General features: G+C 58.5%; 1 protein-coding gene across 1 annotated transcript in view; it reads left to right on the top strand.

Annotated features, from left to right (window-relative positions):
- The window catches only part of POLN (DNA polymerase nu), an 87,950-nt gene that overhangs the window by 25,823 nt on the left and 34,142 nt on the right, over nucleotides 1-27,985 (top strand). The window contains exons 7-15 of the mRNA XM_045834588.1: nucleotides 3,313-3,470; nucleotides 6,016-6,084; nucleotides 7,306-7,366; nucleotides 7,982-8,046; nucleotides 13,139-13,222; nucleotides 13,750-13,845; nucleotides 19,719-19,775; nucleotides 20,704-20,757; nucleotides 21,296-21,361. Coding sequence (XP_045690544.1) covers nucleotides 3,313-3,470; nucleotides 6,016-6,084; nucleotides 7,306-7,366; nucleotides 7,982-8,046; nucleotides 13,139-13,222; nucleotides 13,750-13,845; nucleotides 19,719-19,775; nucleotides 20,704-20,757; nucleotides 21,296-21,361 — 710 coding nt within the window. The remainder of the gene's footprint in view (nucleotides 1-3,312; nucleotides 3,471-6,015; nucleotides 6,085-7,305; nucleotides 7,367-7,981; nucleotides 8,047-13,138; nucleotides 13,223-13,749; nucleotides 13,846-19,718; nucleotides 19,776-20,703; nucleotides 20,758-21,295; nucleotides 21,362-27,985) is intronic.

Here is a 27,985-nt window from a genome sequence, read left to right as displayed (position 1 = left end):
TGACAGCTGGTCAGTTGGACGTGCGGGAAGCCCTGGACTTCGGACAAGCAGCTGGCGTGGGCGCAGACTCCTGGGCCCGAGCCCTGGGTCTGCGGGGTCCGCAGCCGCTCTGGGTACTTGGCGTCAGAACCAGACTGAGTTGTTGGGCCCCAGCTGGTGCCCGCAGAGAACTGGAGAGGTGAGGCGTGGAGGCCCACACACCTGGTGTCAGAGGGGTGCCGGAGGACAGCAGGGCACCGTCACCCGGTCACAGCGGTTGCCACCGTGCCCAGCCTTCTTCCTCTGCAGCTCCCCCACTTCCACGCCCCTGGTTGTCCACAGCAGATCCCAAGCACCGTGTGATGAACCTGCAGACATTTCGGTCATACGGCCAAATACAAGGATTTCATTTTTTTAAAGATTTTATTTATTTTTATTTATTTTTAAGATTTTATTTATTTATTTTTAGAGAGGGAAGGGAGAGAGAGAGAGAGAGAGAAACATCAATGTGTGGTTGCTGGGGGTTATGGCCTGCAACCCAGGAATGTACCCTGGCTGGGAATCGAACCTGGGACACTTTGGTTCCCAGCCCGCGCTCCATTCACTGAGCTACGCCAGCCAGGGCAGATTTTATTTATTTTTAGAGAGAGCAGAAGGGAGGGAGAAAGGGAGAGAAACATCACTGTGTAGTTGCCTCCAGCGCACCCCCTACTGGGGACCTGGCCTGCAACCCAGGCATGTGCCCTGGCTAGGGTTCAAACCTGCAACCCTTTGGTTCACAGGCCAGCACTCAGTCCACTGAGCCACACCAGCCAGGGCCCAGGATTTCATTTTTAAGATGGGACCATCATTGTTATCTCCCCCCTACAAGTAGCAACGATTGTCTTTTAAGATTTTATTTATTTATTTTCAGAGAGGGAAGGGAGGGAGAAAGAGAGAGAGAGACATCAATGTGCGATTGGTGGGGGCCGTGGCCTGCAACCCAGGCATGTGCCCTGGCTGGGAATCGAACCTGCGATGCTTTGGTTCGCAGCCCGTGCTCAATCCACTGAGCCACACCAGCCAGGGCTAGCAATGATTTTTTAATATTATTAGCTATCCAGTCAGTGTTTGTGCAGTACTTCCCAGTTGTCTTTAAATATTCCTGTTTGTCTGTCAGTGTTTTTTACAGCTTGTGTGAACTGAGAGCCGTACCTGGGAGAGGTGTTGCTCTGTGGCCTGTGTGTTGTCTCCCTGTTCCGCGTCCTCGCGGCTCCTTTGCCGTGGTCGACGGAGCCAGCCTGTTGGTCCCGCGGGGTCCCCACGCCTGGGCCTGGCGACCACACCCCTTCTTGCCAGTGAGCAGGCCCCCCTCGCTCCCCCAGTGCTTGCACACTGGCCGCTAGGTCCGGAGGCCGGGTCAGACCGCGGGCCGGCAAGGCCGCTTCAGAGCTCTGACCTTGACCCTGACCCTGACCCTAGCTCTAGTGCCAACCCTAACCGGGGGTGTGTCCTTCTGTCAGGAGCTACTTCTTGTTGGTCGTTTGTCTTTTTTTGTGGTGTTTCAACTCCTGTTGCACATGTTAATGCTTGTCTTTCACATTTAGTGCTTACCTAGAATCTGGTTTTAACCTCTCCATTTCTTTTTTATTTTTAAAAATATTCCTCTCCTCTATTTTCTTTTTTACTTAAGGCATTATTTATTACATTTATCTGCTTTTATGTATTGCCAGTTTTTATTTCTGAAATATTTTTATTTATGAAAATTTGTTTGTTTTATTTTTTTCCTGAATTCTTTCTTCAGTTTTTTCCTACGTCACCTGATTTCTAAGTATTTCTAATTCTGATTTATTTTTTACAGATGTTATTATTTTCTTGATTTTTCTTAGCTCATTCAAAATCTGTCTTGTTGTCACTTCTTTCTGCACTGCTGGTCTGTCCCCCCCCCCCCCCCCGTGTGGCGTCTGCCCTGGCAGGCCTCCTCGCACTGGCTGCAGGGGACATGGGGACCAGCCCCACAGGGTTCCAGCACAGCCAGGCGTTCCTGGAGGATTTTCAGAGCTGGGCCTTGATGAGGATCCTTGGTTCTGGACCAGCAGAGCTGGGAAGGGGCAGCTGGGAGGGAAAAGCCCTGCTGGGTGGGTCGGCGTCACCAGCCAGTGTTATGTCGGGTCACGCACTGCTGGCGGGGGTGGCGGGCAGCCAGCAGCCGCCGACTTCCTCCGCCAGAGCTCCCGCTCTGCCAGCGTGAGGGGCTCCCAGACAGCAAACAAAAACCGCGTGGCGCTGGCGCCCCGGGAAACGCAGATCTCCCCCACCAGCACGAGCACGATGCGGGCCTGCCGGACGGTGGCATGTGCACCGCAGAGTGCTCTGAGGCCGCGGGTTGTCCGAGGGCAAAGTCCTCGTCTCTGTACAGCACCGGGCGGGATGTCACGGGAACTCGAAAAGCAGTCCCCCAGGGCTCAGATTTACTTCTTAACTACGAGCTCCCCAGCCTTTTATGACACCCCCGCTGTGTCTAGAATACTCCGGCACAAAAACGCACCTGTTCAGCAAGTGCTCTTACTTTGGAGAAAGCGCCTTCTCATGTGTCTCGCACATACACCCAGCCCTCTTCCCGCCCAGCTGTCAGGGCGGGGACGCACTTGAAGCCGCCTGACCTGCCAGGCTCCCCGCCTGGCCCCCTCCGGCTCGTTTCACGCACCTGGCTGTCTCACGGGGTGTCCTCCCGCAGGCCGGGCACATGCCCAGTGTGCCCAGTGTCTTGTTCTCGAGCAGCCCCCCCGCCCTCCCCAAACTCCGTGCTATGGGGTCGGCGGCCCTGAGTCATGACACTTGGGTTCCCGAGCACCCCGATGTGCTGCTGTGGGGTCAGGGTGGCCTGGGAAGGCGGCTGGAGGAGGGAGGACTTGGACAGAGCTGTCACAGGGATTGAGAGGTGGGAAGAGGGGGCAGGAAGGGACGGAGGTGCCTGGGCCAGGGAGGGGCTTGGGAACCGGAGAGAAAGAGAGGGAGGAGGTGGGGAGTCTGGCTGAGCATTCTGGCTTGGAGCTCGTTGAACATTCTGAGAGATTCAAATTCCAAGTTAGTCGGGAGTCTCTACCCCTTTGGGGGTTCGGGGGGATCAATTCCCGTGGAGGTTGGCCTTTTGGGACCCCGGGGTTTGTGGAGGCCGCTTACCAAAGTGTCGGAATTCCTTCGTATTGGGAGAGTATCTTTTGGTACTTCGCTCTGTGTCCGAGCGGACGGTGATGCTAGGATCATTCATTTGGCCCTTGAGAACCTTGTAACGCAGGGGAAGGCGCAACGCCCCGTGACCTGGGAGCGACTGGGCATGCTCTTTCTCTCCAGCTGCTGAGTTTACGGGGCTGGACCCCAGCGTTGCCGCCTGGCTCATCGACCCTCGTGACGCTGCGCTGTCCTTTGAAGATTTAGTGGCAAAATACTCGGGGAACCCCATCACAGTTAAAGTGAGCAGCACATACGGGAACGCCTCGAAAAGTACTGTGGTGAGTCGTTTTACGATAAGATTTTATCAGCCTTAAGGCAGCACTCACGTTTCTCCGGAAACGCTGCTTCAGAGGCAGTGCAGTAGCGAAAGGGACGTTGCTGGGGTTCGTTTCCACTCGCTCAGCACGAGTGCTTTCTGCCCCGACGTTTTCCACGGGTGTCCCAGCTTTTGGCGTCTCTGGGCCGCACATTCAATACACAAACACTAGCCCTGGCTGGTATGGTTCAGTGGATAGAGCTCTGGCCTGCAAACCAAAGGGTTGCTGGTTCGATTCCCAGTCAGGGCACAAGCCTGGGTTACGGCCCAGGTCCCCAGCAGGGGACGCAGGAGAGGCAACCACACATCCGTGTTTCTCTCCCTGTTTTTCTCCTTCAATTCCCCTCTCTCTAAAAATAAATCTTTAAAAAAATGCACAAGCAATAATGACAACTGATGAGCTAAAAAAAAAAGGTTTCAAGTAAATTAACAGTTTGTGTCGGGTTGCACTCATAGCCACCCCGGGCTGCAGGCGGGCGGTGGGCTGTGGGTGGACACCGCTGTCAGGGAGAGGACGGGCGTCAGGTCGCGCGACTCCTCTGCTCCTGGGAAACCCCACTCCCGGCCTGTCTTCTGAACAGACTCCGGCGTCGGAGCCGCCTGCTCTAAGAGCAGGAGCTGCGTGTTCAGCAGTCCTCGGTGCTGGTGCCGCGGCAGCTGGGCAGAGGGTCTGGGACGGCCCCTCTCCAGTGCACAGCGCCTCCCGGACAAGCGGGGCTGCCCGCAGCTCGGGAGCCGTGCCCTGAGCCCAGCGAGACCCTGCCCCAGGCACTCCCGTGGGAGCCTTGGGGGCACAGCGGGCCTGTCTTTTCAGGCCTCCTGGGCGGGAGCTCACAGCGGCGGGTCAGGAGCATGACTAATATAGATCGTGCTGGGGGCAGCAGGCGGTGGTGTTGCTGCAGGTGGCAGCCTGGGGAGCACGCGGGGGGCGGTGTGAGCCGGCCGTGCCTGCCTCCCTGAGCTGCAGCCTGCCCTTCATCTCGCACACGGTCTGTGTCTCATGGGGGCTTGGGGTTGAAAACGGAGAATGCCACGGTCCCTCAATTTAAAAAGATTTGTCAGAGGGATATGTGGTAGTTCCCAGACTCCTAGGAACAGCAGAAGCAGGCTCTGAGGACCCAGGGAGCAGGAGCCCCCAGGCCTGGGCCAGCACCGAACCATGACCTCTTTGCCATGTGCCCCTTTTGTCACCTTTGCCCCCTGGAGGGGAGGGAGGGGCAGTCCCACCCGGATTCCAAGCTGTCCCCAGACGCAAGCTGAGATCTTCTTAGTGCTGAAAGGAGTCCTCCACCTCGGTCTCACCAGTCCCAGCTCACAGGTGGGAGGATGGGGGTGCGGAGAGGTCAGCGTCACGCGTCCCGTCTGAGGCCGATGTTGGGCTCTCTGGCCCTGGTGTCTATGTTCTTCCTAGTGTAACCTGTGATGAGGGGGTGGTGGCCGTGGGGGCAAAGCACCTGGCCTGACTTCCCCCTGACCAGTGCTGGGGGCGTGTTCACTCCGCTGCCCCTGCAGGCCCGCCCCTCTGGTTCCACCTGGGAGCGCTTCCGGGGCCTCGTCCCTGCCAGCCTCGCGGGAGCTTCCCCTGTGTCTCACTGGCCTGCGCTGCACGCGGTGGGAGGGGAGGCCGGCCGCCGCGTGCTGCTCTGAGGGGCTGCGGGGAGGTCAGGAAGGGGACGGGGACTCTGGGCGGAGAGGCAGCGTGGGGACAGTCGGAGTCACGGGAGGAGGTGGCTCCTGTGGGGAGCCGCAAGGCCCCACGTGAGGAGGAGGAGGAGGAGACTCTGGGCGCTGGGCCGCCCAGGAGCTCGGTCTTGTCCTGGGAAGCTCTGGGCAGGAGGAGGCCCACGCGGCGGCAGTGTGGCCCGGAGGTGGACGTGAGTGCTCTCGCAGGGCCCCGCCCAGTCGTCGGTCGGTCGGTCGGGGAGCGGGGCGCAGGGCTGACGGGAAAAGCCCTGCTGCGGGTGTGCAGCCCGCCCCGCCCCAGGCACTGCTGCGTCCCGAGTCTGACCGCCCGGGGCCGGGGCTTTCACCTGGCAGACGCGGGAGCTCCAGGCAGGCGGGCCGTGAGAAAGAGGCCACTGTGGGGGCTGCGGCAGACCCTGACCGTTGTCCAGGTGGGAGTGGACGGTGGGTGTGGTGGCCTGGCCCCTCTGCCTGCTCACGTAGGATGGAGCTGTGGGGGCCCAGAGGCCAGGTCCCCGGCCTCCTGTCTCTGCCCCGTGTAACCTCCCACTCCGGGCGCTTGGCCTCTTGGTGGCGCATGGCCGAGAGGACGAGCAGAACAGAGGGCCTGGGAGAGGGCCAGGCGCTGGGCCGCCCGGGTCTGCCCAGCAGCAGCCGGTCTCCCGGAAGCGACGGGTGATGCTGCCGCGGGTGGGTGCTGTCTGCCGTGGAAAGGCGCTTGCGGCCTAGCTGGCGGGCGCTGCTGAGAGTCCCGCCACTTCCTCGGTCGTGATGGCCATTGCTGCCCAGTGCGCCTAACTCTAAATTCTTTTGCTCTCTTAAAGCATCGGAACATACGTGCAAACCTGAGGATTCTCTACAGGCTCACGATGGACCTTTGTTCGCAGCTGAAGGCAAGGCGCCCCACCCCTCGTGGGGGCAGGCGCTGTGTCCCCCTGCACCCACACGCACCGGAGGCATTCCCCCGCGCCCCCAGTGTGCGGGGAACAAGCGTGGAGGGCTGGGGCCAGGTTCACCGGCGTCCCTCTTCCAGGGGGAGTCCGGATGAAAGGGCCTGAAGTTCCTAAGGGTGTTCCATGGGTTAGCCGTTGCAGCGTTTTTAAAAGCCTCCAACTCAATAGGAACGCTTCTTACGCTACAGTTAACGTGAAAGCCGAGAGTGCTTTTCAGTGAGCGGTGACCTGGACTCGGCTCGTGGCGAAGCAGAGGGCATTCGATCCAGAAGAGCGGAGGGAAGGGACTGGGTATGAGACGGGGGCCAGTCCAGGCTGCAGAAGCCCCCAGGCACAGGCACTGACGGGACGTTTCTCCGTCCCTCGGCCTGAAGGGCTGGCTGCTCCTAGGGCCTGGGAGAGCAGTTGGCCCTGCAGGGGCCGCTGGACAGGAGCGGGTGCCCGGGGCTGTGGCTGCAGGCAGAGGCGCACGGCCCGCAGTGCACTGTGGGCCGGTGGAGAGAGGAGCCCCGCTGCTCTCTCCTCCTGCCGCCCGGGAGCAGAGGGGGAGCCCAGGCGATAAGGGTGGAGGGCGTCGGGGGGGCAGAGGAGGGGTCTGCAGGGCAGGCGGAGGACGTGAGGGCCGTGGAGGGACGGATGAGGCCGAGGACCCGCCAGAGGGCAGCAGGCAGGAGTGGGAGAGCGCGGGGCGGGGGGGGGGGGGATTGGGCAGACGGAGCAGTGCTCCTCGTGACCCGGCGGGACGGCCCCACTTCTCCCCACCTTCATCTGTGCAGTCGGTGCAAAATCAGCGACAGCGCTAACCCCATTTCTGGGAATCCAGGCAACCTGTTCTGAAGTTAAAGCAGAAGCCTGAGAGTCCGCAAACACCTGTGTCACACAGACGCGAAAGAGCAGAGAGAGTCGGGGTGGGGTGTGCTTTCCCAGCTCTGAATACCTCCCCTCGGTCCGGGAATGTTGACGCCCTAGGACACCGCAGCACGGACGGGGGGGGGGGGGGCGGGGGGGCAGGGGGGGAGGCGTGGCTGCTGCAGGCGAACCCTCCCTGCCCGGCGCAGGAGTCGCCTGGACGCAGCTCACCGAAATCAGGAGGCTGTTCCGCAACGTGCAGGTAGAAATGGTCCTTTAGACGTGACGTTGCTGTGTCTTCCTACGAAACAGGTCTGCGGTTTATGGCGGCTGTTCTGTACGCTGGAGCTCCCTCTGACACCGATTCTGGCAGGTGAGTCCCCACGAGGATGGCGTGCGGTCACTCTCTGGAGAGCCCCTCGCACTGCTGGGAGGATGGCGTGTTCACGCCTTCAGGGGTGGCAGCGTCTCGTGCGAGCCCTGGCGAGGGAGCGGGCCCTTGACCTTCCCTTGCAGTAACAGGAGGCGTTGGACCACATCGCGTCTTGGTGTGGAGGGGCCAGCGGGCTCTGACATTCTCTCCTGTGGGGTCCCTTCTGGACTGTCCAGCCGCGGGCGCCCTGGCCGAGGGACCGCTGCCCTCCTGCTCCCTGGCTCTTGGGAGCAGAGCGTGGGGGCGGAGCCTGTCTGGACGCTGTGCATCAGCAGGTGTCCACTGACCCTCCGACCCTCCGTGCAACCCCGGGCTCACCCCGCCCCTCTGCCCAGGTCCTGCTGGGTGCGGGAGAGCAAAGCCTCACCCGGCTGCCTCGACAGAGTGTGGCTGGCCCGAGTGTGTCCCCACGCCCATCGCCACCGTTGCAGGGCTCGGGCACTGGGCCTCAGGGACCCTTTGCCTCTGGAGGCGGTGCGGCGCGCCCCCACCCGCCGCCTCCCACGGAAGGGAGGCCCTGACGCGGTTTTTCTCCGCCTGGTTTCTGCACCGCAGTGATGGAAAGCCACAGCATCCGGGTGAACCAGGAAGAATTAGAGAGGACCTCAGCGCTTCTCGGGGTACGTCGTCCTGGAGACCCTTTGTGCTGCCGGCACCCTCCTCCCGGACAGGTCGCCCTGCGGCTGGTCTGGAGCGACTTCCCTCCCTTCCCAGACCCAGGCCAGCGCCGCCTCCCTCGGAGGCCAGAGCCGGGCAACCCCGTGGGCAGGGGGCTCAGAGGCGGCTGCCTGTGGTCACTGTCCGACCTGTGTGTGCACTGGGCTTAACGGGGCTGCAGCGACCTGCTCACGCGAGGTTCTTGCAAGGGCATCGCCCCCTGGTTTGATGAGGGGAGTTGATGGGCTTCTTGGATTCTTTAAAAAGCAAAAATACAACTTTGTAACAGTGAGTAATACAGGCCACAGAGAGACGCGCAAAGGTGCACGACAAGAGGCATTGAAATGTTCCCCCTAAACCTCCGGCAGCACCCTGCCTGTCAGGGCCCCCGCCCGCCCGCCCCCGGTCTGCGGTCCTTGCGCCGCTGCTTTCACAGTCTTTCCACCCGGTGCCCCGGCAGCGCCCCGCCTTCCCCTCCTCGAGCTGCAGGGCCCTGGCTGGGCCCGACTGCTCTCGCTCCGGGGCACCCTGTGTCGCTTGCGCTGGGGTCTCTATCGCACTGCTCTGATGGCAGGCATCTGGGCTGTCCCAGTTTGCGGTCACCACAGCCCACGCTGCAGCCCCCGAGTGTGTCTCCGGGGCGTAAGCACACGCTTCTCGGGAGTGCAGGGCAGGCTGGGGCTGCTGGGGTCAGGGGCACGGGGGCGGGATGCCCGGGTGATGCTTCCCCGGCCTCACTGGCCAGCAGGGCACACAGGGTCCTGCCGTGGCCCACCCCCACCCCCACCCCCACCCCCGGGACGTCAGGCTTCGCAGCAGCCGTTCTGGTGAGGACGGGGAACGCGGCCTCCTCCCGTGAGCGCACATGCGAGCCCATCCCCGGCGCGCTGCCCTCCTCCCCGGTCCCTGTGCCGTCCCTGCGCCAGGGCCACGGCGCCGTTTGATGTCTGTGCCCTGCAGTGAGTTTTGGAGTCAGGACGCGTGAGGCCTCCAGCTGTGTTCTTCCGTTTCAAGACCTTTGGCTACTCGGTGTCCCTTGGAATTCCACATGCGTTTCGGGAGGGTTCTTCTGCTCCTGGAGAGCAGAGGCCTCTGGACGCGAGAGGGGCCGAGCTGACTGTGCAGACCGCTGGAGCGGCACCCGCACCCCGGTGTGCGCGGGGTCTTCCGTCCGGGACGCGGGCACGGTTCGCGCGCTCCAGTGCCCTTCTCTGCGCGCTCAGCGACGTGCTGTGGCGCCGACCGCCCGCGTGTCGCGGCCCCGCGGCCCGCATGCTGCGCCCGGCCTCACGGCTACTGCGTGTGCGCAGACCCGGGGTCAGTGGCGCTCCCGCGTCGGTGCGTCTGTCGGCACCAGCTCCCCAGCAGCACGTACTCGCTTCGCGTCCTTGCGTCACGTTTTACTCATTCTCACAGCATTTCGAGATTCTTTCATTATGACGTCGGTCTCGGTGACTTGTGACCAGTGATCTTTGATGTTACTGTTGGTCATTGTTTTGGGGTGCCAGTAACCAATCCACGTAAGACAGAGAACTTAATCAATAAATGTGTGTTCTTTTTTAGATTTTATTTATCTTATTTTTAGACAGAGGGGAAGGGAGGGAGAAAGAAAAGGAGAGAAACATCAGTGTGAGGTTGCCTCTTGTGTGCCCTGTGTTGGGGACCTGACCCGCAACCCAGGCACGTGCCCTGACTGGGAATCGAACCGGTGACCCTTTGGTTTGCAGGCCGGCACTCAGTCCACTGAGCCGCACCGGCCAGGGCATAAGTGTGTGTTCTGATTGTTCTACTCACTGGCCATTCCGACAGCTCTCTCCCTTCCCTCAGACCTCCCTTCTCCCTAAACCCCAGCGATATTGAAATTGGGTCAGTTAATAGCCCTACAGTGGCCTCTAAGCATTCAAGTGAAGGGAAGAGTCTCACATCTCTAACTGGACGTCAGAAGCTGGAAACGATTAGCTTGGTGAGGAAAGCATGTCGGAAGCCGACACAGGCTGACGCTAGGCTTCTTGTACAGAACAAGCAAGTGTGAGTGCAAAGGAAACATTCTTGAGGGAAATCAAAAGTGCTACTCCAGTGAACACACGACCGTTTTAGGGATCTGGACAGGTCCAACCAGCCTCAACAAGTGCCTGCTGAAGCAGCAAGAGCTGACGCAGGCGCTGCAGCAAGTTCTCCAGAAGGTCAGCAAAGACAAGTCGTGACGGCGGCTGCACTGAACAACAGGTTTTCAGTGGGGGCGAGCCAGCCTTCTGCTGGAGGAAGACACCATCCAGGAACCTCATGGCTGGAGAGGCGATATCGGGGCCCAGCTTCAGAGGGGCAGGGACGGTCTGGCTCTCTCTCCTGTGAGGGGCTGGTGCAGCTGGGGGCTTTAAGGGGAAGCCAGTGCCCATTCACCGTGAAAACCCTAGGGCCCTTGGGAACTGTGCTAAATCTGCTCCGCCTGGGCTCTGTAAACGCAGCAACGGAGCCCGGAGCACAGCACATACAAGGGTGTCCGCCCTTCTGGCATCTCGGGGCCACACATTAGATACACTGTGACATGTAGTCACAAAAAAGACCTCATAATGTTTTAAGTAAATTTACGATTTTGTGTTGGGCTGCATTCACAGCCTTCCTGGGTTGCATGCGACCCACCGGCTGCAGACTGGACACCCCTGGTTTATCACATGGTTTACTGGATGTTTTGAGCCCACTGTTGAGAACTACTGCTTAGGAAAAAAAGAATCCATTCAAAATGTTGCTGCCCACTGACAGTGCACCTGGTCACCCAAGAGCTCTGAAGGAGATGAATGTTATTTCCACACCTGCTAACCCATCCTGCAGCCTGTGGACCAAGCAGCAATTTCAGTTTCCAAGTCTTGTTATTGAAGAAGTACGTTTTTTAGGGCTACGGTGATTCCTTTCATGGATACGGGCAAAGTAAATTGAAACCTTCTCTAGAAGATGTTGTTTCTGGAAACAACAGTAAAGCTTCCCAGGAATGATAAATGAGATTACCCAGGTACCAGGATGTAAAGTCAATACACAAAAGTCAATTGTATGTCTACGTATTGCCAATACACAAGATACTGAAATAAATAGTGCTCTGACAATAGCCTCCCAAAATCTTAGGTACAAACCTGTATGCTGAAGACTACAACATACTGATGAAAGGAATCGAGGAAGCCCCATGACACCATATTCGGGGCTGAAAACACTCAGTGTGCCAGTGACCCCCAAACTGACCCGTAAATTTAACACAACCCCGGTCAGAATTCCTGCAGAGTTTTTCATCGCTATCAACTTGATTGTTCTGTTCGTCCCTGTGACCCGGGTGTTCAAGCCTCCAGCCGTGGCAGAACTGTCTGTGTTTCCCTGCAGTTCTGTTACAGTTCCTTCGTAGACTTGATGGCCTGCCATTGGGGGCGTGCATGTTTATAACTGTTGTGTCATTGTGCTCTATCAGATATAAAATGTCATCTTTCGTCCCTGTCACCACTTCCGATGCAAAGCCCGTTTTGTCTGATGTTAATATAGCCACCCCTGCTCTGTGATGGTTACTGTTCGCATGCAGTATCTTTTTCCATCTTTTCACTTTTAACCAGGTTGCTTCTTTGGATGTAAAGGGAGTCTCTCACAGACAGCACGTAGTTGGATCATGTGCTTTTACCCACTCTGCCAGCCTCTGCCTCTCTCTTGAAGACTTGACTCCATTTATAGCCGAGTAATTACCGATAAGGAGGGCCTCCGATCTGTCACTGTGCTGCTCGTTTTCTGTGAGCTCCGTGGCTCTTGTTGTTCCTCGTTCCCTGCATTACCGTCTTCTCGGTATTTAAAACCCTTTCTCATTTCCTTTTGTGTATATTCTACAGCTCTTTTCTTTGTGGTTGCCATAGGGATGGCACCGTAACGCTGCCACACTCTAATTTGAATATACACCAGCCTGACTCCTGCAACACACAACAGCTCTGCTCCTTTGCAGCTCGGCCCCGCCCCTGGGCCGTTGATGTCGCAGAATCACATTTTTATGCATCGTGTTCCCTCAAACATAAACTAGCAATTTTTTAAATGCATTAGTTTCTTGAATTACATGGAAACCAAGATGGAGAAGATACAAGCTAAAGTTTCAGCAGTATCAGCGTCTCCACTCCAAAGGTGCAGTTGCGGACAGCAGTAACAATGATGTAGTTCCTAACTCCTGGCCTGCGTGTTTGTCTCACGGGGAGCTCTCTCTCGCCCTGCAGCTCGGGCTGCCGGTTCCGTCCTCCATCTCGGCCCCCAGGCCCACCCGGAGCTCTTCCCCCAGGGCCGAGGTTGCTCCTCCGCCAGCTTCTGCTCGTCTGGATACTTCTCGGTGCCCCCCGCACCCTGGAAGGACGGTTTTGCCCAGTAGGCATCTTGGGTGACAGCTGTTTTCTTTTAGCGTTTTAAATGTAACGGTCTGCTTATTCTGGCCTCTGAAGTTTTTGATAAGAAATCTGCTTATCATCTTACTGAGGAACTCTCGTCTCTCTTGCTCCTTCCAAGATTCTCCCCTTGTTTGTGTTCTTGAACGTTTGGTTGTGATGTGTCTCGGTATTGATCTCTCTGACGAGCTCTTCGAGTTCGTCCACTAGACGTTTGCTGAGCTGCTTGGATGTCCGTATCCATGCCGTTCGTCACTTTGAGGGGTTCTGGGCCACCTGTCCTTACATATTCTTGCTGCCCTTTCTCTCTCTCTTCTCCTTCAGGACTTCTATGCTTGGTGGCGCCCAGAGGTTCCTTGGACTCTGTTCTTGTTTCTTCTGTCTTAATGCTTCTGTTCCACAACCTCGGCAGTTTGCATTGTTTCCCTCCTGACTCCCCCATCTTCCTTTACTTACCAGAGCATCTCTGGGATGGTTGTTTCGAAGGTTGGTCTCATGGTTCCGGTGGTCCCGCAGCAGCAGTCTCGGTGATCAGATGCCTGTTGGGGCAGCACCGGGCTTGGGTTCAGGTTGCCCTAATGTTACACAACAAAGGCCTGAAGCTCAGGGGTGGTGGTGCTGCTGGCAAACCGGTGATGAGACTCTGTTTCCACCCCGTTCACAGTCTCGTCTCAAGGAGCTGGAGCAGGAGGCCCATTTTGTGGCAGGAGAGCAGTTTCTTATAACAAGTAGTAATCAGCTTCGCGAGGTAAAGCCACATTTTCGTCCTTTTTAAAAGATTTTATTTATTTATTTTTAGGGAGGGGGAGGGAGGGAGATAGAGGGAAAGAAACACCAGTGTGTGGTTACCTCTCATGCCCCCCCTACTGGGGACCTGGCCTGCTACCCAGGCATGTGCCCTGACTGGGAATCGAACCGGTGACCCTTCAGTTCATAGGCTGGCGCTCAGTCCACCGAGCCACACCAGCCAGGGCCATTTTGGTCCTTTGATAAAGTGTACGTCTTACTCAGGGGTTAAAGGGAGATTTATTCTGAACTCACCTGTGCTGTTGCACGTGGCTCACCTGAGAAGCACGTCCGCTCAGGTTCTCACACACGGAGAGTCATTACCTTGCAGCCGCCTTTAAGCCCAGGAGCAGGCACTGAACAGGCACATGAGCGCCTTGCGCGGTGCGGCCGGCGTGTCTTCTCTGGCTGGCCGCTCTGCCCCGTCGGGGCGGGATGTGGCTGCTCCCACACCTGCGACCCCTCTGTGCGTGACCTTCTTCGTTGAAGATCCTGTTTGGCAAACTGAAGCTGCACCTGCGGGGCCCAGCGGAGACACTGCCCAGGACCGGGCCGCAGAGACACTGGTCCACGTCTGAGGCTGTGGTAAGGCTCGACGGTTGTCCCCCTTTTTGTGGAACGATAGCGTGTCCGCAGCCCGTGAGAGTCGACTCTCGGCCCGCCCGCCCGCGTCCTGGGCGGGACGTGCCAGCAGCGCGCATGGCGGGCGGTTCGAAGTGGTCCCTGCCCGCACCCCGCGCGTGCAGCCCCCCTGCTTATGCAGCGGGCAGAGGAGACAGCTCTGCTGTTGTCCGGAAGCAACCCAGCAGCCCCGTCCCCGCAAGGGCAGTTGGTGGGGTTTTGCTCCGAGAACCAGGTTCTTGACCGTCTGTCTCGTGCCCCACAGGAGACCGGGGAGGGGGCAGGGCATCCGTCCTCCCCTCCCCTCCCCTCCCCTCTCCCACGCTCGCTTCAGGGAGTGTTAGCTGCCCTTCCCTCGGGAAGGAGAGGGTTTAGAAGATGGCGTAGTGGGGTGCTGCTCTCAGCACGAAGCCTGGACGCACACCCAGAGCCCGGGCCGTGTCCTCTGTGGAGAGGCAGTGGGGGTGGGGGGGCAGTGTGACGTGCACCGGCCCGTACCCTCCAGGCCCATCCAGTGTTTGGCTGTGCAGCAGAGGAGGACAGTGTCCTTCGAGGCTCCTCCGTCATTCCGCTGTCTGCTCGTCTGAGCCCTGGGGGGCCCCTTGTTTGCTGCCTGTCTGCACCCCTGTCCCTCGGGGGCTCGGGTGGCCGTCGTCGAGCGAGGTGCGGACTGCCGCGGAGCCGGGGTCCACTGCAGGGCCCTGAGTCCGTCCTCGGCCACGAGCCTCCACCCTCGGTGAGTGGCCTGTCCCGCTCTGCACCCCTGGGGGCCAGCCGTGGGGAAGCCAGGGCAGCAGGTCGGCCCCCGTGCTCGCCTGCATCCGGGCAGAGTGGTCTTCTAAAGCGTCAGGAAAACCACGTCGGGCCCGTGACTTGAACTTCCAGTGGGGACGCTTGGAGTAAAACCCCAGCTCTCGTGCGTGCCCCCCAGGGCCGCGGGTGTGGCCCCGCCCCTTCCCTCGCCTCACTCCCTCCGCACACCGGCACCCGGCACCCATGGAGCAGGCACAGCCCCCTGTCCTCCCCCAGGACTCTTCCCCCAGAGCCTGCTCGGCTTCAGGTTGGCAGCTCAGGAGTCGCTTTCAGAAACACCCCCTCTGGTGCCTCAGAGGACAGCAAGGCCCCAGTCACAGCCCGTTTCTTCACCGCAGTTTCTTCTCTGCACACAACTCACCACCACCTAAAGGTGCCTTAGTTGTTGCTTATCCACGGGGACGTGGGCTGCACGGAGCAGAGGCCTCATCTGCCTGGTGCACGGCACTCCCAGAGCCACACTGCCCAGAGCCAGCCCGGTGGGCTGCCGGACGCCTGTGGGCTGCGCACGGAGCGCCGGACAGCAGGGGGCAGGACCCGGCTTGCTGGGGAGCCTGGCGTGGATTTCAGTACACTCCGGCCAGTCCGGGCAGCCTGCCCAGGTCCTGGCGGGGTGGGACCTGGGGAAGCCGTCCAAGCTCCCCCGCCCCGGCCCTGCCTGAGTGGGGTCCTGGGCTGGCTGCTTCTCCGTCCCGGCGCCAGCTGGCGGTGCTGCCCTTCCCTGGCCGCACCTCAGCTCCTCGAGATGACAGCCACGAAGAAAGGGAAAGGGACTCTCTCTGCATTGGTATGCTTCCTCGCAGGCAGAATTAGAGGGTGACCTTAATTTTTTCCCACAAAGACTTGGTTGACCTAAATCACATCAGCCTCACTCTCTTAGTTAGCCGGACGAGCCGCACGGTTCTGTGCCTTCCAACAAGACGCACTTTTACTCGGCAGCACACGCACGCAGTCAGACTCAGCATGAAGCCGCCTTCTCTCCGCAGCCCCTGCCCCTCGCTGTGGACCTCAGGTCGGGGTGGCCCGGGGCCGTTCAGGGAAGGTGCACTGCCCTCCCAGCTGTGGTTTTATCAGACTCCACCCTTGAGAGCAGTGTTAGGGTCTCGGCAAAACTGGGTGCAAGGTACACAGCAGTCTCACACACCCCTCCCCCCCCGCCTCCCGCACGATCAGCACCCCCCACCAGAGGGGGACGTTTGTTACGGTCACCGAACCTGCACTGGCACGTCATCATCGCCCCGAGTCCGGGGTGCGGTAGGGTCACTCCTGGGGCTGTACACGCCACGGGTTCGGACAAGCGTGTGGTGACCTGTGTCCACATTATAACCCCGTGCGGAGCAGTCTCACTGCCCCAAATGTCCTCTGTGCTCTGCCTTCCCTGTAGCCCGCTGGCGACCACTCACTCATCTTCCCACTGTCTCATGGTTCTGTCTTTTCTAGAATGTCCAGTGCTTGGAATCACACAGTGTGGAGCCTTTTCACACTGGCCTCTGTCACTCCGTCACGTGCATTGATGGCCCCTCCACGTCTTGTCATGGCTTTGATAGCTCACGTCTTTTTAGTGCTGAATGATATTCCGTGTCTGGATGTGACCGTTTATTTTTCTGTTCCTCTACTGAGGGACATCTTGGTCACCTCCAACTTTCGGTGATGATGACTAAAGCTTACGTCCGTGCACAGGGCTCTGTGGGTGTGAGTTTTCAGCCCCTTTGGGTGAATGACCAGGGAGCCCGATTGTTGGGCGGAGTGGTGAGGGTGCTACAGTCAGTCTTGTGAGAAACCACCACACCACCTCCCAGAGTCACCGCGCCACGTCACCACCACCCCCCATCGGTGGGAGTGGGGTCCTGCTGCTCCTGGTCCTGCCGGCACCTGCTGCATTGGCTCCTGGGTTCTGGCCGTCTGACAGGTGTGTGGTGCGTCTTAGAGCTGGCTGGAGGCTCACTAACAGGCTGCCATTGTTACTGTATGTGGGGACTGATGTTGCCACAGTCCAAGTGACGGCAGTGAAGATGGGGCAAAGTGGGTGGATCTTCAGAGCGTTTTTAAAAATATATTTTACTTATGTTTAGAGAGAAGGGAAGGATGGGAAGAAAAGAGGTAGAGAAACATCGGTGTGTGAGAGATACAGCCATCGGTTACCTCTCATATGCCCCTACTGGGGTCCAGGCGTGTGCCCTGACTGGGCATCCAACTGGAGATCTTTTGGTTTGCAGGCCGGCGCTCAGCCCGCTGAGCCACACCAGCCAGGGCTTTCAGAGCAGTTTTAGAACAGAAAGAAACTTGGTGAGTGTGAGCAAGAGTCAGGACTGCGGGGTAATTCCTGGTTTTCTGCGCCTGAGCAGAGATGGCAACTGCTGAGGGGAAACTGGGAAGGGAACAGACTACTGGGGCGGGGGGGTAAGGAGTTGCATCTCGGACTTCAGACAGAGGCAGTGACGCAGATGTCACGTGAGCTGTTGGGTCTTTGAGGATTCTTTGCGCTAGAGACACACACTTGGAGCTGGCCGGCTGGTTTTAATGGAGTCAGCTGGGTTGGCGGTCCTCGGCCCGGGCAGGAGCTTTGGGGAAACACGCATGCCAGGCCCACGACGGGGCCACGGGGTCAGAGTCTGGGGCTGGGCGGCCCAGTCACGGGCCTGCCCTTGGAGCTCCCCAGCTGGTGCTGACAGGCAGCCGGCACTGACGACCAGAGAGCCACTCGGGGACTGCCCATGGGAAGCGGGAGGGAGAGCAGGTGCCACCGCGCGGCCGCGGAGAGCACAGGGGACGAGAAGAGCGTGGTGTCGGGAGCCAGCGCGGGGAGTGTCGATAAGCTCCCGGGGCAGCAGGGCACTCGGCCCCGATCTCTGGCCGGCTCTGGGCCGCGTCCAGAGTTCGTGCGAGATCAAACACTTCATCCTTTTCAAGTGTTCTCAGGCCGCTCCTGTGAGATACATGGGGAGACTGTGGTCAGAAAGTTGTTTTGCTGGGAAGGTATCAGGGTAAGGAGAGGCAGTTGATCCTAATCAGGGTTTTTTGGGGTGTGTGTGTGTGTGTGTGTGTGTGTGGCTAAGTATTTTCATGCACTTTCACCCCCTAAGAATAGCTTCTCTAAGAAAACAACACGTCTGGCTGAGACTGAGTCGAGAGCCGCTGCCCCCACCCCGCCACCCGGGCAGTGCCTGCTCCCAGGAGCAGCGTGGACACTCCCGCCCGAGCTCCCCGGGGCGGCTGGAGCTCTGTCCTCCGTCTGTCTGCCGACGGCGATACCGTTCCGTGGTTTACACCGTCACATTGAAGTCAGCGCACCAGCTCTCCTCAAATTAACATGCAGATTGAAAAGATGGTCCTACTCAGAACCTTAGCGGGAGTTTTCTGTAGAAATCGGCAAGCTGATTCCCAAATGTATATGGAAATGCAAAAACGAAGAAGGGCCGAGGTGACCTTGGGCAATGAGGCACTACTGGGAGACAGTGTGTTAGGAATCAAGACTGGCCACAAAGCAGCGGAAGCGAGCAGGAGTCAGCCGGTGCGATGCAGTGCCGACCCTCGGACAAGCAGGCAGCCACGGGACCGAGACAGAACCCGCAGCTGGGGCCACAGACGATTTGGGGCCCGCGCCTCTGGACCCCTCCCTGGGCCACACCCTACACGGAAGCAAATTCCAAGTGAACTGTACATCAACACATAAAAAGCGAAACAACGAAGACTGTAGAAGATACAATGCCCTAGGGAACGTCCCGGAGTCCTTGAGGTCGGCCAACAGGACACAAAGCACATCAGCCGCAGAGACAGAGACGGGCCGATCGGGCGCCAGTGCAATCGAGGGCCTCAGTGTGTGAAAAGACAGCGCCAAACACGTGAGAAGGCAAGCCCCACGGGGAGGAGGCATTTCCCGTACACATAACCCGCCAAAAGAAAACCCTTTTCAGGCGAGTGAACGTTTACAAACCAGGAGGAAAAAGACACAAACCAGTGTTTCAAATGGGCAAAAGACATGAAAGAGGTTTAATGAGAGGTATGCAACTAGGCAGCAACGATCTGGCTACCGCTCACCTTCTCACCCGCTGGGAAACAGACCTTAAAACCATGGTGAGGTACCACTTCGGTCTAGCAGAATGGCTGGAACTGAGACTGAGGGCGGCCAAACAAGCAAGCCAGCGAGAACAACAACCGAGGAACGTGTGTGTCACCAGGAATGCGGGGCCACCGGGCTTCCGAGTGTTGCTGGTGGACTGGCTGGTGCTGTCCCCGTGGCAGGGCCACCTTGCACCTCTGTGTGCCGGAAGGTTCGAGTCGGCGCCCCTCCCACGCAGCCAGCCGTGGTGGGACAGGCAAGCATCGTTCCCGCCTTCACACACGGCAGCATCACAAGTAGGCAATGCACTCTTCCCACAACGTGGATGAACCTTAAGCCAGAATGTCAAAGGCAGGGAGCCACGCACAGAGTGTGCCCGTCCTGTTCCACTGACAAAATGTCCAACGACCGGGGGAGGTGGCCGGGATGGCGGAGGTCGGCAGTGGAGGGGCAGGGACCTGCTCGGGAACCTGGAACGTCCCACCTGGGCGCACCTGAGGGGGTTCACAGTTTGCATTCCTATGACCTTGTGCTTGGCTGTGTGTTCCATTTTGACTTTTGGACGGTAACGTCAAAACCCACCATCATGCTCCGGTGTTACGTCCCCGACGGCGGCCCCGTCGCCGTGGTTCCGACGTTGGGTGTTCCTGGGCTCTCGTCACCCACTGGTGGGCGTTTCTCCCAGTTGACGCTCCCGGGAGGCACTGCCCACCCCTGGCTCTAGGTCCACTCATCGAAATCCCGAGCGAAACCTCGTCTCCGGGCCCTGTGGGGCCGACAGCGGCCTGTAAGGCGCTAGGGGCAGCACCCCCGGTAAACGGACCGGCTGTGTGCCTTCGTTCTGGAGAGCGTGCGCCGCGCAGGCCGTTTTCTGACGGGGACTCTCTCCCGCTGAAAACAAGCGCTTGGGATGTTGAAATTAAAGGAAGGAGTTATTTCGGTGACGTTTATTCTCCTTTCTCAGTTGCATGCTCTGCAAGACCTCCACCCGTTGCCCAAGATCATTTTGGAGTACCGGCAGGTGAGTCGAGGTTCCTGTCCTGTGAGCCGGCGAGAAGGGGAAGCGTGTGGTGCCGCTCTGCCAGCAGAGTCGTGATGCCCAGGTGGTGGCCCTGACGCGGCCCCAGGGGCACAGCGTCCGTGCGCGCTGACCGTGTGTTACTAGCGCTGCTGACGTGCGCCCCGACGTGGTTCGGCTCACGTCACGTCTGCATCCGCCCCACTTGGCACTGCGGACCTCAGACGGGCAGGCCTCAGACGGAAGCGTCTGGTGCGCCGTCGTCACCGACTTCCGTGTGAGGTGGGCTCCGTAGGGGCCTCTCTGGGAAGCCCCCTCCCGCCCCCTGCACCGGGGCTGCTGCAGCCGCTCCGCAGCTCTGCGGTCCCAGGTGCACCGGGTGGCGGTGGTGCTGCTCACTGACCCGCCTCCCCTTCCGGCCCCTCCTGGGTTCTCCGCTCGCACACCTGCGTTCACTCTCTGCTGTTCGTGAGCCGTGTGTGTCGCTTTCACTAGAGCCGGAACCCTCGGCGTTTCATCTGCTGAACCTGTGACTTGGTGTCTCTGCTAGGGCTGGGCAGCTGTTGGAGGGCTTGGCGGTGGCAACTGACCCTCGTCCCTGACGTAACAGAGGGGTTCAGAGAGAACGTAGAGGGGCACCACGGGGGACACCGGGAGATGGGTGGGTGGGGGCGCCCGTTCATCTCCGTGACTCGTCTGTGAAAGAATTATTCCAGAGTGACGCAGTCATCCGGAGAGGGGTAGGGACGCCTTTCCGTGTGGGTCGGTGCTGCTCCATTCTGGGAGCCAGGCGAGGCCACCTCAGGGCCCCCCGGAGTCACCTCAGGTGCCACCCACTCGACGGTCCGTGCCCGGCACTCGATGAAACGTGGCTTTGACGCTTGCTCCTACCTGCACAAAGAAAATGGTCGTTGGTGTCTTTGTAATTTAGGTTCACAAGGTCAAGTCCAGCTTCGTAGACGGACTGCTAGCTTGCGTGAACAAGGTAACTGCAGCTAAAAAACAGTAGGAGTGCGGTTTACACGTGAGTTCGGGTGTAGGAGTCCTTTAAACTTTGGTTGACGGTGAAATAACCCACCCAACCTGCAGCTGTGAGCCATGGCTTGGCTGCAAGTCAGGCCTCTCTACGGACGCTGGGGCAGGTGTGGGGCCTCGGGAGCTGGCCTCGTGCGGCCGCACCCAGGGCTGCGGCTCACTTCTGTGGTCACTGCAGGAGGTCTGCACTCAGAAGCCACACGGCCGCCTGGTGGGATGCCCAGCTCATGCTGGAGCCCTGCAGCCCATGTCCCCATGCACAGGGTTTTTAAGTGGCTCAGAGACCTGTGTGTCCCACTGCAGTGTCCCATCGGCGAGGGGACGTCTCCTTGTCCACCCTGACCGCACATCAGCCGTGCCTGGCACCCGGGGCCTGTGGGCGGGAGCCGGGAGGAGGTGTCTGGAGGGGCAGAGGCCGGGGGCGCAGCAGGCGCCCGACTCCACGGCGCACTGCCGGAGCTGTGACGGGCGCCTTCTGACCGGCGCAGGGCTCCGTGTCCTCCACGTGGAACCAGACCGGGACTGTGACCGGGAGACTCTCCGCCAAGCACCCGGTGAGTCCGCGCTCCTTGCTGGCCGTCAGCCTCCGTCCCGAGAGGGGCCCGTGCCGACAGGTCGCCTTTTTCCCTGTTGGTTCGTCCAGCTAATGCTTACGCAGCACCTGCCGTGTTTGGGGAGCACAGAGGCGGGGAAGACGCACGGTCCCCACTGGACTGTCGTGCTCAGTTGGGGGATGGGCTCCTCCCAGCCAGAGAGCTGTGCCCGCGGCGCTGGGGGGGGGGGGCCGACCGGCGCCCCGTTCCCACCCCACCGTCATCTCTCAGGCTTGTGCTGCACGGGTGGCTCCTGACGTGCAGAAGTGGGCGGAGCTGCCTGAGGCCCCGACGCCCGCCCCCACGGTGCTGCTCCAGGCCGCCCCCTAGAGAAGCGTTGCAGACGCCCGCGGTGTCGGGCGCAGGTTTGACAGTGCTTACAGCAATCAGCTTTTTAAATGGCTGTGTGTTTTTGAACTACGAGTTTCTCGCCGCAGGAGCAGGCCCTTGAGTGCAGGGAAGAAATGTGAAACAAAATACTAACGGAAGTCCCCCGGGGTCCCGGCACGCAGAACTAACCGCGGCTCCCACGCCGGGGCCGGTCCTCCCAGGAGCTTTGCCGAATGCATGTGCTTGTGAAATGCTACCTTTCTACAAAAATGAAACCACACTTCTGTTTTATGTTTTTTAACTTTATTTAAGAAGTCTTGATACTGCATATCAATATATATGTATCTGAATCTATGTTTAGATTTAAACAGTTGAATAATTTAAGTATATGAATTAAGTACATGAATTGTTTAAACATGCACTGTGTTATGTTTACGCACGAATATATGTTCATGGTAAAGAAATGCAAGTGAGGCAGAAGCTTACAGGATAGGAACCGGGAGGCCTCTCTCCCTTCCGTTGCACTGCCTGTGTCTGTCCCGCGGGTCCCCTCCGTACACAGTCTGCACCGCGTCCCGCCAGGCCGGCAGCGGCCCGCGGGTGTGCGGGTGCCTGGCGGGCGCAGGCCAGCGGGTGACAGCGGAGCAGGACGAGGCTGGGACCGGACCGGCCTCCCCTGGGCCGGGGGCGGGAGCGGCGGCTCTCGGTGGAGGACGCCCTCTGGGCACTCTCGAGTCCCCGGCTGTCTCTTGAACTTCGAGCCCTTTCCAGGAGGGAGGGTCCGATTTTGGACTTCCCCTTCAGAGAGCAGGCCCGTGTCTTTACCCCGCCGGCGAGAACCGGCACTGACACTGGCGCTAACACTAGTACCTGCGCCGAGTCCCACTCGAGTGCGCCGTCGCCCCGCCCCCGGAGCAGGCGCAGCGTCCGGTCCTTTCGCGGAGCGTCTTCACGCAGCGGCTCCGCCTCCTGTGCCCGCTGCACCCGCCTCCCGGTTGGTGCCACTTACCCAGAATTCTCCTGGGAAAAGTCACTTTTCAGGGAGGTTCTTGCTCTTCCCTGTTTTTACCGCATTTCCAGGGTAACCTCGTGCTCTGCTTCCCGCGCTTCCGGACGTCTCTAGCGTCGCTGGTTTGTGGGCGCGCTCCTCCCAGGTGTTGAGTGAGGCTCCGGTGTTACCTCTCCGGCCGCCGTTTCAGCCGCACTTTGCAAGGGGGAGATGCGGGCGTGACACGTGCGTCCTCCGGCACCGCCTTTGCCCGCGGGTCCGCGCTGCGCTCTGCCCAGCGGCTGTCCCTGCCGGTGGCCACTTAGGCTGCTTTCCGTTGCAGTTATTTTATGCTGAAATGCCACGTTTTGGCTACATCTTCTCGAGGATTTCCATGGTGTAAATTCCCAGAGATGGGACTTCGGAGTCAAAACACGCGTTTATTTTTAAGGCTCCACATGACTAGACTGTCCTCCAGAGAAAAACCATTTACGTCCCCAAGCACCCGTGTGTGGAGGGCTGGGTGCCCGCACTCTTGCCAGTAAGAGTCGTCGCTGAGCCCACTGTTTCCTGGCCAGGCTTTTACATTTCCACCTGAAGTGGTTGTTCTCGAGTAAGGGAGGCTGACTGCACGGAACAGTCCCTCTTCCGGGACTTGTCTGCCCGCGCCGCCTGTCCTGTCCCTGCAGGGTGCGGTTTGTCACGTGGGTGCAGGGGCGCCCTCCGTTCAACAAGGACTCACCCTCCGCAGAGCATCGGAGCACTTTCCTGCGTTTTCCATTGCCCTTTCACTCCTAAAGTATATTCTGTTTGCCGTACTTCCAGTGGCTTTTTACTTTACCAATAGTGTGTGGCCACGGTAAAAACTTCAAACAGCACATAAAAATGTAAACAACAAGGCAAGGGTCACCCGGACGTGCAGAGCCTGTGGTAACGGCCTTGCGCCTCTGGGTGCCTGCCCTGTAATGTTTCTGTCCACGCACGCACACACGCGCGTGTCCGTGAACAGGGTTGCACGCTGCGTGCCGTCAGTGACCGCAGCCCCCCGTCGTCACACCAGCCGGCAGCCCGCGCCCTCCAGCCCCGTGCCCCGGTCGCCCACGCTGGCAGCCGGGAGTGTGGGCGTCCACGCGTTCCTGCAGACGGACACCCAGGCCTCGCACAGACCGGCGCTCACCCACTTCTGCGCAGGAGGGGAGCCTCGTTCTCCCACACCCGCTGCTTCTCTCCCCGGCGGCGGCTCCTCCTCGGCTCCTCGGCTGCCTGCAGGCCCCGGCAGCCCCTGCTGGACTCTGGTCCGGCGTCTCCCGCGTCGCTCTGCTGCGCTCTGGAGCCCGCGGCGGGCGGCACCGAGCACGTGTGCCCCGGTGTGTTGGTGCCTGTACTTGGTGGGGTGGACGGTCAGGCGGGGAGTTGCCAGGTCCAAGGGCACCGCGCTGGTGCTCTCTCGCAGCCGCTCTTAGCTCGGCCCCCAGACGCGCTCAGCTCCTGGCGTGGCCCGGAGCGGGCTGCGGCCGCTCCTTCCTGCCGTCTGCGGTAGCTCCTGGACTGAGGCCGTGTCCTCTGTCCCTGCCCGCTGTCACCTTGGGGTGGCCTTCCTCAGCTCCAGATGACCGAGGCGGTCGCCCTGTCTTCTCAGAGGACTCCTGCGTTTCCGTCCTCTCACACGTACAGCCTGGGTCCGGCCACACCTAATTCAACAGGTAGTGCGTCCTGTGCCCTAACGCGCCTGCAGCCTGAAGGGCACTGTTTTTTGTTGAAAGTGCACAAAGTACACCCGAGTAGCATCTTAAAGAATCAGATGATAGCTGTTCTTCAGCACCTCCGGAAAGCTGGTCTCTCTCTCACACACACACAGGTCCCCCCCCCCCCCGCCCCGAGGAAGCGATCGTCAGGAAGTGCTCCCACCGTGCACTCGTGCGGTCTGCCGCGTGGTGGGCTCTGGGAACGGGAAGGCGGGAGGTGTTTCTGTCTTTGGTGGGTGCACGTCTTCCCCGTATTTCGACGTTTTGATAGGCACGTTGGAGCGTCCATGTGGAAGCTGTTGCGAGGTCTGCGTCAGGCAGTGCCGGCGCCTGTGTCGTCTCGTGTTCGGTGTCTCCTGCGACTCGGGAACAACTGTGTGCTTCCCCACGTGCCCGGTGACTTGGGGCTGTGTACTGGGCATTTTGAACTTGGTGTTGTGATGGGTCTTGTTTAGGAATCGCGTTAAAATGTGGGTGTTTTTGTTTCACTCGGCAGTCAACCTGGTTGGGTTCAGGCTGCAAGCCGTGACCTGCGTTCCATGAGCACTGGTTCCAGTGCATGCTCAGGCTCCAAAGCACCTGTCGGCTCGTTCGGATGTCCCCAAATGATGACCGCCCAGTGGCTGGTCTGGGACTCAAGCTGTGACCCGTCTGTCCCTTCGGTTCTCGAGCCTTGGGGACGTCGTGCAGGGCGACAGCTGCCCGTGTGCAGCCCCAGGCCGAGCCCAGCGGCTCACAAACCACCCCGTGGTGCCGGGCTCCTCCCTGTCCACCGGGAGTCCGGTCGGCGACATGGGCACTCCGAGTTCCAGGGTTGTCCTGGTGACGGCATCTTTAAGCTCCACTCTCCTGGCAGTTTTCAGATACTGGGACGGGGGCAGGGCGGGGGGCAAAGGTAGGTTTACAGTTGTTGGTGTGGAAAAAATACAACGATTAGCAGACCACCACGCAAGGATAGAGCCCGCTCCACACACTCGCAGCCGCCAGCCTGCCTGGGCCCCGCCCTGCGCACGGCACGGCACGGCGGTAGTCTCCATGCGACGCCCGGACACCCCGACACATGCGGTGTCCGTCCCGGGACGGACTCACTCAGTTTCCACCGGGAGTGTGACTCTGCCCACACTGTCCTTTTTAGGAAGCAGTCTGGTTATTCTGGGTCTTTTGTGTTTTCATCGGAACTTCATAATCAGTTTTTAAATGTCTACCACACGGTCTGCTGAGTTTTGCCCTGGGATTACATTGAACCTAGAACTCGATTTAGGGGGATTCACGTTTTCACAGCGTTTAATCTGCCATCTCTTTAGAAGGGCATGTCGCGTCATCCATTTGGGTCTTAACTAATTTCTCTTGGCAAGGTTTTGTAGTTTTCAGGGTACAGGCCTTTGTGAATGTTTTGTCAGATTTATCTTTAAGTGTTTCTTACTTTTGGTACTGCTGTAAATTGGATTGTTTCTATCTGAGTGTTCATTGCCAGTATGTAGATATACGCCTTATTTTTGTATTTTGATTTTGCATCGTGAAACCTCAGTTCCAGTAGCTTTTCTTTGCAGAGTCCATCCGGTTTTCTGTGTAGATGGCCATGCCATATGTGAGTAAGGAAGTGTTAGTTCTTCTTTCCCAAGATGGAGCTCTGTTGTTTGTTCTTCTCGCTTGGCCATGCCGGCCAGGACACCCTGCACCGCGTCGAATAGAGGCGGTGCGAGCGGCGTCCTGTCCTGTCGCCAGTCTGAGGGGGGCACGTGGTTTCATCGGCGAGAAGGCTGTGAGCTGTGGGTTCTGCAAAAGTACCTTCACCCAGGCACTTACGGGGTTCCCTTCAGGTAGCAATTTGCCGAGTTTTTATCTGGATGTTGGATTTTGTCAGAAGAATATTTTATTTGCATCTATTGAGATGATCATATGGTTTTTCCTCTTAAATTTGTTTCTATAGTGGATTACACTGGTAGATTTTCCAATGTAAGCCAACTCTGCATTCCTGGAATAAAGCCCGTTTGGTCTCGATGTTTATCCTTTCTGTATATATTTGGTTTAGATTTGCTAAAATTGTGTTCAGAATTTCTGCCTCTATTTTAATGGTGGGCATTGTTTACTAGTTTTCTTTCATTGTGGTGTCTTTGTCTGGTCTCGGTAGCAGGTCAATGCTAGCTTCAAATAGTGAACTGCACGTATTTCCTCCTCTTCAAGCTGGTGGAAGAATTTGTATCAAATTATTTTTGCTTCCTCCTTAATTAATAGAATTGACCAGTGAAACCGTCTGAGCCTGGAAGTTTCTCTGTGGGAAGGTGTTTAACCACGAACTAAATTTCTTTCATGGAGATAAGACTATGCAGTTTGTTCATTTCTTCTTGAGTGAACTTGATAGTTTGTGTCTTTCAAGGGAATCCCCCGTTTCCTCTGAGTTGTTAACTTAGGGGCGTGAGGCTGCTCGCAGCCCCCTCTGTTTTGTTCTTTTACGCTCCCGGGGAGGCCGCCTCTCCCATTCCCGCCCTGGGTGACGCTGTCCTCACACTCTTTGCCCCCGGGATCAGGTTTTGGGTTCACTGGCTTTCTCTACAGTTTCTGTTTTTGATTTCCTTGATTTATGCTTTGATGTTGATCATTTTCTTTCTTCTGCTTTGGTTTTAACTTGCTCTCCCTTTTCTAGTTTCCTAAGGTAGAAACTGAGTTTATTCATTGGCAACCCTTTTTTCTTTTTGATACAGGCACTTTGTGCAATACATTTGCCCCCACATATTTTTTGTGCCGTTCAGTAAGTGCTGATATGTTGTATTTTCATTTTCACTCAGTTAAAAAAAAACAAACAAAACCTTTCTAGTAACACTTTCTATGTCTTCTCTGACCCATGGGTTATTTGGAAGTTTGTTATTTGGTTTCCAAATGTCTCTCTGTTGCCGGTTTCTAATGTAGTTCCTCTGCGGTCAGAGGACACACTCGCACCGCTTGGGTCCTTGTGAAGTTGTGTGGGCCTGCCTTACAGGCAGCCGCGGCGTGGTCTGTCTCGGTGGCTGCTCCGCGTGCGTCCGGTTGTGGGTCGAAGGGTCTCTAGCCCCCGTTTAGATCCAGGCGGCTGGTAGAGCTGTCCCCGCCTGTCACCTTCTCGATGGTTTTCTGTCTGACGGTCAGGTGCCCAGGTCCCCACCCACGGCGCGGAGTTCGCTGCCGCCGCCGCCTGCAGGGTTAGCTCCTCCTCCTCCTCGGAGGTTGTGCTTCCTGGGCTCGAAGCTCTTTCATCCGGGGCAGGCCCGTTAGGGGTTGTTGTGTGCTAGGGTTTCTGTGAAATGGCCTTTTTTAGTCCCTGATAATATTCACCCTGAAGTTTATTTTGTCTAATGTAAACATATAAAGTTAAAATAACTAATAAAACACAGTACACATGGTTTTGTGAACAGTGAACCTAATGAAGATATCACCCCCTATCAGTGCTACAACAGCCACTGCTGGTTTGCTGTGACCAGTGCTGGTGTGACGCTTTCCACCCTTCTCCTCGAATCTCTCCGTATGAAGTACGTTTACTGCAGGGAG

This window comes from Phyllostomus hastatus, unplaced genomic scaffold (assembly GCF_019186645.2).
Source record: "Phyllostomus hastatus isolate PE091 unplaced genomic scaffold, TTU_PhHast_1.1 phas_contig_196, whole genome shotgun sequence".
NCBI classification, from domain to species: domain Eukaryota; kingdom Metazoa; phylum Chordata; class Mammalia; order Chiroptera; family Phyllostomidae; genus Phyllostomus; species Phyllostomus hastatus.
The sequence above is the reverse complement of the archived record's forward strand: the minus strand, read 5'-3'. Positions and strand labels throughout refer to the sequence as shown.